This window comes from Babylonia areolata, chromosome 29, assembly GCF_041734735.1.
Source record: "Babylonia areolata isolate BAREFJ2019XMU chromosome 29, ASM4173473v1, whole genome shotgun sequence".
NCBI classification, from domain to species: Eukaryota; Metazoa; Mollusca; class Gastropoda; order Neogastropoda; family Buccinidae; genus Babylonia; species Babylonia areolata.
In genome coordinates, this window is record NC_134904.1 from 11696580 (window position 1) to 11707725 (window position 11146).

An 11146-nucleotide genomic window follows, 5' to 3' on the forward strand; every position below is an offset into this window, starting at 1 on the left:
TAAGCTTCTTAGGTTCTTATTCATTGTTGAAGCTGTATTTATTGATCAGTCTGCTGTCTTGTGGCAGCTAGCTTCACTTGAGAGAGCATGAAGCCAAAGTAGTGCACCCCAACCTCGCACATCCCCCGTTTACGTTCTTTGCCTGGCAGTATATAGGGTTGTTTCCCTGGAAGAATGGATTTTTCTGTGGATTCTTCCCAGGAACAGCTGTCTTGTTTGCCCAGGGTTCATTTATTTGTGCTGAGTGCATGATGCACACAGGACTACAGTTGATTGTCTCACCTAAAAGACTTGCAGTCAGATCAGCCTGTCCGTATTTAGATGGGTGACTGATTAAGATTGCATGGTGTATGGGATACAAGGACTGTCTGTCCAAACCAGCTACCCAACTGAATCAGTAGAACCATAATTTTATATTGTATTGTATTACTCTTTTGTCACAACAGATTTCTCTGTGTGAAATTTGGGCTGATCTCACCAGAGAGAACGCATTGCTACACTGAGAGTGCCACCCTTTTTTTTCTGCCTGCAATTTTATTTTGTTTCCTATTGAATTGGATTTTTCTACAGAATTTTGGCAGGGACACTTTTGTTGCCATGGGCTCTTTTATGTGCACGAAGTGCCTGCTGCACACTGGATCTCTATTTATCATCTCATCCAAATGACTAGCATCTGGACCACCACTCAAGGTCTAGTGGAAGGGGAGAAAATACTGTGGGATTCAAACCAGTTCGCTCAGATTCTCTCGCTTCCTTGGCTGACACGTTACGACTAGGCCAGCATTCTGCGTGTGAGGTTGATCAGAGAACAAGATGGGCCCATCACTGTGAAGAAGTCCTTAACCAGGTTCTTCCCACAGAGTCCCCAGACATCCCACCAGGAACCCAGCCAGTGGAATTGGAAGCGAACACCAAACCCACCAGCACAAGGTTGAAACTACCAAGGCTGTCAAGAACCTGAAGAATGGTAATGCAACAGGTCAAGATGGCATATCAGTGAAGGCAGAAACACAGACATTAACTGAAATGTTGCATCCACTGCCGCAGAAGGTGTGGGAACAAGTGCCTAACTGTGGAAAAAGGACACCTTGTAAAACTGCTAGAGAAGGAACATCTCTTATCCTGCAGCAGCTGACAAGGTATAATGTTACGATATCTGTACGTCCCCACCAAGGTCTTGGCCATTGTGTTTGGAAGGCATGGGAAAACTTTTAACAAAGGACTGTGACAAGAACAAGTTGGATTGTGACAAGACAAACCATGCGCTGACCATAATAAATCATTGCGAATCATCATTGAATGACAATTTGAATGGCACCCTCTTTCAACACAACATTTATAGACTTCAAGAAAGCCTTTGATGGTGTAGACAGAGAAGTTATCTGGAAGCTGATGCACCAGTACAGAATTCCTGCAAATTTATAACTGTCACCCAGCAGCTGTATGATAGTTCTACATGTCAGGCCATTGATAATAGCAAGATTACAAATTTTAATCTGTTTAGTGTAAGTGAGGTGTGTGACAAGGCTGTGTCTTGTCACCAATGTTTTTTCATGACTGGGTCATGAAAAGCTCTACCAAAAATGGGAACACAGACATCCAAAGGACCTTCACCAGTAACTGGAAGATGATGATTTACTTAATGGTGTGAACCACCTCTCATGCACATGTCAAGTCACACAAGAAAAACTGACTTAATTTTCAGAAAAAGCAGAAACTGAGAAGTTAGTTTGTCTGGTATATTTAGCAAAGAAAAACACTAATGAATATGTCAAAAAGTGTATAATAAATATAAGGCATGCATTCAGTATCCTGCAGTGCATATGAAACTACACAAACCCGTCCAACCACAAGGTGAAGATATTCAACACAAATGTGAAGACTTGTCATCTTGCATGTGTCAGACTTGGAGACTGAAATTCAAAGTTCAATTACTGACACATTCTGACAGATATTGAAGATGCATTTTGGGCATCAAATGGCCAGAATATCAGATGTCAGCCTATTAATGTGGGACAGAACTAGCCAGATTCCCAAATGTGGAAATGATGCTTTATGTGTCTGTGAGACAAACGTAAAACATGTACATCATTGTGAGTGAGGATGTGTGTGTGTGTGAGTGAAAAGCCATGTAAGGATGGGGAGGGGGGAGGTGGTGGTGTGTGGAGTTGAGAGGACAGACAGATATGGTTCACACGAAGACCAAACTGTTTGTGACAGAAGAACGGCCTTTTGCAATTTTTCAAACTCCTTTTCTGTGTGTTCCAGTCTGCTCAAAGTGCACCTGCAGCTGCGAGGGTTTACTGTGTTTATTGACATTGAGCGACTGCGGGCAGGCAAGTTTGATGAGAGTCTGTTGGAGAGCGTTCGACAGGCACACAGCTTCATCATCGTCCTGACGCCCAACGCTCTGGACCGCTGCATTGGGGACGACGAGCGGAAGGACTGGGTGCACAAGGTATCGTCTTTTCCTTTACGGAAAAGGTTAAAAGGTGGCATAATGGTTAAGATGCTTATCTTGCCAGTACAGAATCTGTGAGGGTCTGGGTTCGAATCTTGCTGTGGCAGAATGGTTAAGATGTTTATCTTGCCAGTATCAGAGTCCGTGAGGGTCTGAGTTCGAATCCCGCTCCCGCCCTTTCAACCAAGTATGGAAAATCAAACTAAGCATCTAGTCATTCAGATGAGTCAATAAACCTATTTCCTGTGTGCAGCATGCATTTGGGGCACTGCAAAAGAACCCATGGCAACGAACGTGTTGTCCTCTGGCAAAATTCTGTAGAAGAAATCTACTCTGATAGGTACACAAATATGCGTGCACGCACTCAAGGCCTGTCTTAGAGCGTTGGGTTGTGCTACTGGTCAGGCACCTGCCTGGCAGATGTGGTGCAGCGTATATGGATTTGTCCAAACGCCTTGGTGAGAAATTGAAACAGAAACTCTTTATCACCAGGGTTTGAGGCCCCCGTTTCAGCATGGCGGTGTGTTTTGGAGAAAAGCACTTTACTCAGATTTTCCTCACTCTGCCCAGGGGTGAATAGGTATATCTGGCATCAGTTTGGGGGAAGGTTGAAACAGCAGAAGGGGAGGATTTGGTCCCACCCCCTTAACTCACTCAGTACGGCCAGTCCTCTCTTCTCCTCTACACAGACCCCTCGGATGTCCAGTGGGTGTCTGAATGACCCAACCTTTAGCTTCCGTCGTCAGAATTGTGGTATTCTTTGTCAACATTCACGTCTTCAGTATAAGAGCCTTCCGCTTGCAATATTTTGATGATGGTAATTGGGGTGAAACGCTGTTAACGTCGTCTCTTTCGCCGTTCGTATGGAAAGAGTTAACGTTGAGCCCTAGACAGTGGATATGAATTCACTGCCCCGATGACCTTACAAGGGTTTGGGACCTTTAACCCTAACCCGTAACATGCGTTGTTTGAGGGAGGAGAAAGGGGATGGCTGTCTTTTTTTTTTTTTTTTTCTTTCTTTCTTTCTTTCTTTCTTTCTTAAATCAAGAAAAAAGGGGACAGGCTTGTGTGTTCATGAATTTGTGTGTGTACAAGTCTTCTTCATTTTATTACCAAATTCATGTGTCAGACTGTGTGTGTGTGTGTGTGTGTGTGTGTGTGTGTGCATGTGATAAAACATTTTATTTTCTGTATGTTATCACCAAATTCCTATGTTAGACTGACCGCTAAAGCATTCTGTTAAATCAGGAAATGAATGTGATCTGTTGATATCTTTCTCCATGTTGTTATTTGTTCACCTTCCATGCTCCGAGAAGGGTCAATGCACTACTTTTATTTTATTTTATTTTATTTTATTTTATTTTTTTATTCTGGTATGTGTGTGTGTGTGTGGTGTGCCTGCTGGCAGTTTTTTGTTTTGTTTTGTGTGTCTGTAATAAAAAGTAATTTTTGACTCACTTGTGTAAACAAAGTGAGTCTATGTTTTAACCTGCTGTTCGGTTGTCTGTGTGTGTGTGTGTGTGTGTGTCTGTGGTAAACTTTAACATTGACATTTTCTCTGCAAATACTTTGTCAGTTGACACCAAATTTGGCATAAAAATAGGAAAAATTCAGTTCTTTCCAGTCATCTTGTTTAAAACAATATTGCACCTCTGGGATGGGCACAAAAAAATTAAAAAAAGAAGCCTAATTATATGCAAACTGCATTTACTGTTATATTTATATTTTTTGTATTCTCTAAACATGGCACTTTGACCTCTTATTCTGACACAACAACAAGAGTAGTCATTATTATCATTTTTTGTTCAAACAGGAACTTCTTTTGCTCAGCATGGAAGTTTTATTTATTTTGCAAACGTTTTGGTGCAGATAGTAAGGAAGGGAAATTACTCTGTAATTAATGCTAGGGGACTTAATTTATCACAAGTGAGTCTTGAAGGCCTTGCCTCTCTTGTTAGTTTTGTTCATTGTGTATGGTTATGTTGATGCTCAGGTTGGATTGTTTTATCCTCTGATGAAAAAAACAATGATGGAACAGTCAATGTTAGAAGTATATGCTGGGCTTATGTGGATGAATGTAGTTGTGGCTTCGCCTGATTTTCGTTCCAGGTTTTAAGAAGAAAAATTATGGACCAGTATTTATAACAACAATAATAATAATAATAATAATGATAATGCAAATGATATGCAGTAACAACAATAATAATAATAATGCAAATGATATGCAGGCTTATATAGCGCAGTACCCCCCATCTCAAATGGCGCTCACCGTGCTTTACAATAAGTTATATGATTTTAAGACTATGTTGAAATAAAAATATGTACAAAAAATAAGATAAAATAAAATAGAATAAATAGATAGACACAGTCTCACATCACATTTGCTAAAATATACATATTTCTGAACACATCACACTGGTTAAGATTTACACACTTCAAGCTAAGTGCCATAAAAACATGTTAATCATCACAGGCAATACCACAGTCTCACATCACATAAGGCCAAATCACAGCAAGATAAAAACATGACACATTCAGAACATGCACCGAGGAACCAGGCCTCACAGAGCCACACCAGAAATCATCACAAACGCACACAAATCAACTCCAGTTTTTCAGCCCTGATGTATGGTCTGTCGGCTGGGCCGTGCGCAACAAAAGATAAAATATTTTCGAGTTGAGCATTTATCAAGGTACAAGATAACAGGAATTCTTTATTATTTTTTTTAATCATTTGTCCTTTTTTTCTATTTTTGACTCGCTTGTGTAAACAAAGTGAGTATGTTTTAACCCGGTGTTCGGTTGTGTGTGTCTGTGTCTGTGTCTGTGTCCATGGCAAACTTTAACATTACCATTTTCTCTGCAAATACTTTGTCAGTTGACACCAATTTTGGCATAAAAATTGGAAAAATTCAGTTCTTTCCAGTCATCTTGTTTAAAACAATATTGCACCTCTGGGATGGGCACAAAAAAAAAAGAAGCCTAATTATATGCAAACTGCATTTACTGTTATATTTATATTTTTTGTATTCTCTAAACTTGGCACTTTGACCTCTTATTCTGACACAACAACAAGAGGAGTCATTATTATCATTTTTTGTTCAAACAGGAACTTCTTTTGCTCAGCATGGAAGTTTTATTTATTTTGCAAACGTTTTGGTGCAGATAGTAAGGAAGGGAAATTACTCTGTAATTAATGCTAGGGGACTTAATTTATCACAAGTGAGTCTTGAAGGCCTTGCCTCTCTTGTTAGTTTTGTTCATTGTGTATGGTTATGTTGATGTTCAGGTTGGATTGTTTTATCCTCTGATGAAAAAACAATGATGGAACAGTCAATGTCAGAAGCATATGCTGGGCTTATGTGCATGAATGTAGTTGTGGCTTCGCCTGATTTTCGTTCCAGGTTTTAAGAAGAAAAATTATGGACCAGTATTTATAACAACAATAATAATAATAATAATGCAAATGATATGCAGTAACAATAATAATAATAATAATGCAAATGATATGCAGGCTTATATAGCGCAGTACCCCCATCTCAAATGGTGCTCACCATCCTTTACAATAAGTTATATGATTTTAAGACCATGTTGAAATAAAAATATATACAAAAAATAAGATAAAATAAAATAGAATAAATAGATAGATAGACATAGTCTCACATCACATTTGCTAAAATATACATATTTCAGATCACATCACACTGGTTAAGATTGACACGCTTCAAGCTAAGTGACGTAAAAACATGTTAATCACCACAGGCAATACCACAGTCTCACATCACATAAGGCCAAATCACAGCAAGATAAAAAAAACATGACACGTTCAGAACATGCACCAAGGAACCAGGCCTCACAGAACCACACCAAAAACCATCACAAACGCACGCAAATCAACTCCAGTTTTTCAGCCCTGATGTATGGTCCGTTGGCTAGGCCGTGAGCAACAAAAGATAAAATATTTTCGAGTTGAGCATTTATCAAGGTACAAGGTAACAGGAATTCTTTATTATTATTTTTTTAATCATTATTATTATCAATATTATTATTTAATTTTATTTATTTGTCTTTTTTTCTATTTTTTATTCTATTCATTACTATTAATTATTTGATTTCAAAGTTCTTTATTCTATTCCCTCAAGGCCTGACCTCTAAGCATGTTGGGATACGCTACAGGTCAGGCATCTGCTCAGCAGATGTGGTGTCGCGTATATGGATTTATCAGAATGCAGTGATGCCTCTTTGAGCAACTGAACTGATCTCAACTGAACTAAAAGAGAAATTTTTAGCAAGTTTGCTCATGATAGAAAGGTGACATAAAAAAAGACGTTTATTTTATCAGTCACACTATTAATTCTCTGTGTGTGTGTGTGTGTGTGTGTGTGTGTGTTCAAAACAATCAGGAAATTGTGGCAGCGATGGAATCAGGGCTGAATATCATTCCATTGACTGACAACTTTCACTGGCCCCCGGCAGAGAAACTGCCGGCTGATATGAAAAACCTGCCCTTCTTCAACGGGGTTCGGTGAGTGCACCGTAGTTTGTATGGACAGTGGTGTATGCAAGTGTGTGTATGGTTGTGTCTGTGTCTGTGTCTGTGCATGTTTAAATGTGTGTGCAATACTGTGAGAGAGTTTATGATTTTGAAGAGGGGATATCTGCATGTGAGATACTATTATGATGTGTATATACAAAAAAATATATTTGTCATTAGCAGTGTGTGCTTCACTTAACAGATCTTTGATTCATCTTAATATCAGTTATGGATTGATCACTAAACTTTATTTTAATTGAATCATCAAATACAGCTATTTTTGTCCCTGTGCTGTCAGTAACCTATGTTCTTGTTGTGTTGATCGTAAGTGTTCTGAACCAAAAAGAAACGAAGTACATATCTATGTTTCAACTGTGTGAAAAAAAAAAGAAAATGATAAATTAGAATTTAATAGATAAATAAACAGATAGACAGACAGACAGACAGATAGATAGATAGATAGATAGATAGATAGATACTGCTCTTCAAACTCATGCTACTCTGAACTCATTTCACCAAGTTTCTTCTTCTTCTTCTTCTTCTGCGTTCGTGGGCTGCAACTCCCACGTTCACTCGTATGCACACGAGTGGGCTTTTACGTGTTTGACCGTTTTTACCCTGCCATGTAGGCAGCCATACTCCGTTTTCAGGGGTGTTCATGCTGGGTATGTTCTTGTTTCCATAACCCACCGAACGCACACATGGATTACAGGATCTTTAACGTGCGTATTTGATCTTCTGCTTGCATATACACACGAAGGGGGTTCAGGCACTAGCAGGTCTGCACATATGTTGACCTGGGAGATCGGAAAAATCTCCACCCTTTACCCACCAGGCGCCGTCACCGTGATTCGAACCCGGGACCCTCAGATTGAAAGTCCAACGCTTTAACCACTCGGCTGTTGCGCCCGTCACACTAGTGTATTGAAAACTGCACATACGTTCAGAGGATTATCCCCACTTTGTTCTGTGTGTGTGTGTGTGTTTATTTTTTTTTTTTTCTTAATTAATTGTTTAATATTTTCCCCCCCTCTGTTATGTATTTCTACTGACACCATGCTTTATTTTTATTTAGTATTGTGTTGTGTAGACCCTATTCAGGGTGGGGGCTGGATGTAAAAAAAAAAAAGCACACCAGTGCTTATATCTGTTATCCTCGAAATAAAGAATTTTGTCTTGTCTGGTCTTGTCTCTCTCTCTCTCTCTCTCTCTCTCTCTCTCAGGCAGGCAGGCACACACACACACACACACACACACACACACACACACACACACACACACACACACACACATTCTGTGTGTTTGTGTGGGGTAATATGAATCGATTGAGGATGGTATGGGTTTGTTTCTGTGAACACAAAATTTGTGCATGCAAATGGGCATGTGGTGAGGCCAGAAGAATGTGTACTGTTGGATTGCAAGTAGTTAGCCAGTTCATCTTTTTTTTCTTTTTTTTTTTAGTGTATGTGTGTGTGTGCTTGTGAGTGAGTGTGTGTATATGTGTGTGTGTGTGTGTGTGTGTGTGTTTGGATAAGAGGGTAACTGTGCAGCTCGTTGCATGCATGTGTGTGTGTGCAGGCATGTGTGTATGTGTATGTTTTTTTTGTTGTTTTTTTTTGCTTTCTGCTTCTTTAGATTAACATTTTTTCTCAATAAATTGTACTGTAAAAGGAAAAAAAACAAACAATAATCATATATTATACATGTTTGTGATTAAGTGTGTGTTTGTGTGTGTGTGTGTGTGTGTGGATACCATAGAAGATGGGTAGAGGTGTATAGGGTTAGAAATGTGAGAATAGTTTTCAGTGTATTGATATTTTTTCTTCTCGTTTGTAAAGCATTTGCTGTTAGTGCTACCAAGTGTACCATTGTGTGTGCATTGTTTCATAGGAGATGCCTTGACCCCAGCATAAGGGAGAAATATGATGATATGAAGAAACATTATGGCGTCAAGTATCTGTTGTTATCTTGAGAATGAGCCAGAGCAGTTTGTTGTACATCTTAAATGCTATTAAGAATGATTGTCTTTTATTAGATATTTTATTGTTTTTATGGGAATTAGGCAGTGCAGTTTCTGCAGGGTGTGTTATGCAGTTAAGAATGGCTGTCTTTTATTTAATATGATTAGTCTGGGAAAGAGCCAGTGAAATTTCTGTAGCATGTCTTATGCAGTGAAGCATGATTGTATCGAAGTGTGTTCCACAGTTTGCTCCCTTCTCCCTCCCCAGCACTCTGAGTATCCTACCTCCTGAAAGCTGTGTGAACTGACCACTGTCTAAAGTACTATGTTATCTTCTGCTTGTTCCTACTGTAACTTTGTCAAACGTACATGTCTTTTTAGTAAAGATAAGTTTTAAAAAGTTAAGAAAGAACAAACAAACCGACAAGACAAATGTGCAGACTCTGTTTAAACCACAGCCTTATATAATGTACTCTCTGTCTGTGTGACTCTCTCTCTCTCCCTATCTCTCTGTCTCACCGGCTCGCTGGACATCAACTCTTTACAGATTCATGGTGCAAAGGATCTGCTGGCTATCAGTATTTCAGGATGCTGGTTCACTTGTTTTATATCAAATTTCACCAGTATGAGTGTTTTCTCTCTCTCTCACATGTTTCAACCTCCCCCCGCGCAATGGACCCACATTTTAACACATAAAAGATACTAATTTATGCTATATACAGATTGTTCTTGTTCTTATTGTGTATCGTCCAGCCTGCTATGTATAGATATATAAAGATATATATGATATAGATATATACAATGATAATATTCAGCTTACTTTTTTCTTGTCACCCTCCCCACCGGGGGCAGATGGATCCACGACTATCAGGATGCCTGCGTAGACAAGCTGGAGAGCTTCCTACGAGGGGAGAGCAGCGACTCTCTGCGCGGCAACCCCCTCAGCACCTCCAGCTTTGGGTCGGGGGACCCCCTGTCGCCCCCCCAGACTTCTGTCCCCCCCGGACCTCCCAACAGCTGCCTGCACAGCTGCCCAGCCCTTGGGGTGGACAAGAGACTGTTCGAGGGGCCTACCTTCTCCCCCTGCTGTGCCACCGAGACGTAGAAGAGTCTTCGAAACATTTCGTGTTTGGTGTTGGTGGGAAGCTACGGCTCTGCAGACAAGAGTTGATCAACAGTTTATGTGGGGGATTTTTTTTGTGTGTGTGTGTTGTTTTTCGTTGGGGAGTTTTTGTCAGTGGCTCTGCAGACAGAATGAATCAACAGTCGTATGATTTTTCTCTTTCTTCTGTTGAAAGTGGAAGAGCAAAACACTAGAGAGACAATGAATCAATAGTTGTATGTTTGTTTTTTTGTTGTTGGGTTCTTTGGTGTGTTTTTTTTTGTGTGTGTGTTTTTTTTTTGTTTTGTTTTTTTAAGGTGGAAGAGGAAACACCAGACTTTTTTTTTTTTTTTAAGTTGATCAGAAAACTTTTTTTTTTTTTTTTCGCAGTGTGTTGTGTCAAAAGACTTGTGGATTGATCAACAGATCACAGTGACATTTTGTTTTAAAAACCAACAACAACAACAACAAAAACAGAAGAAAAAAAAAGAACAAGCAAAAGCAAAAGAAAAAAGATGACTGTGGCATCATGGATTGAGAAAAAACATATTGGACAGACAGACATGGCTTTCGATGTGCTACCATTTTCTCCACTCCCATCACACAGCAATCATGGCCTTAGTTTTTGGATCACTGGAAGCAGAATAGTATGCAACAGTTCATGATGGTGTTCCTTTCTTCTTCTTCTTCTTCTTCTTCTTCTTCTTCTTCTTTTTTTTTTGTTTGTTTTTTTTTTTTTTTTTTTTTTTTTATGTGGGATCCAGATCTGTGTTTGTGTCAGGTTGTTGTGATGACGTGGGAGTTGGAAGAAAACGTCCATTTTTTTCATTATTTCATCTGTTGTTGTTGCTGTTGCTGTCGTTACTTTATATTGTTTGTTTACTTGTCTGAAATCAGCATATAGTTCAGTGTGCATTTTTTTTTTTTTTTTTTTTTTTTTTTAGTAAAAAAAAAAAAAGGTTAAAAAAAAAGAAAATTTGAATCCATGATAGACGGGCGCAATAGCCGAGTGGTTAAAGCGTTGGACTGTCAATCTGAGGGTCCCGGGTTCGAATCACGGTGACGGCGCCTGGTGGGTGAAGGGTGCAG

General features: G+C 39.4%; 1 protein-coding gene across 1 annotated transcript in view; it reads left to right on the forward strand.

The window, feature by feature from the left end:
- Positions 1–10333, forward strand: part of LOC143274742 (NAD(+) hydrolase SARM1-like) — an 86008-nt gene extending 75675 nt beyond the window's left edge. The window contains 3 exon segments of the mRNA XM_076578651.1: positions 2269–2458; positions 6865–6986; positions 9808–10333. Of these exon segments, the coding sequence (XP_076434766.1) occupies positions 2269–2458; positions 6865–6986; positions 9808–10060 (565 nt within the window). The 3' untranslated portion in view covers positions 10061–10333.
- Positions 10334–11146: the final 813 nt, after the last annotated feature.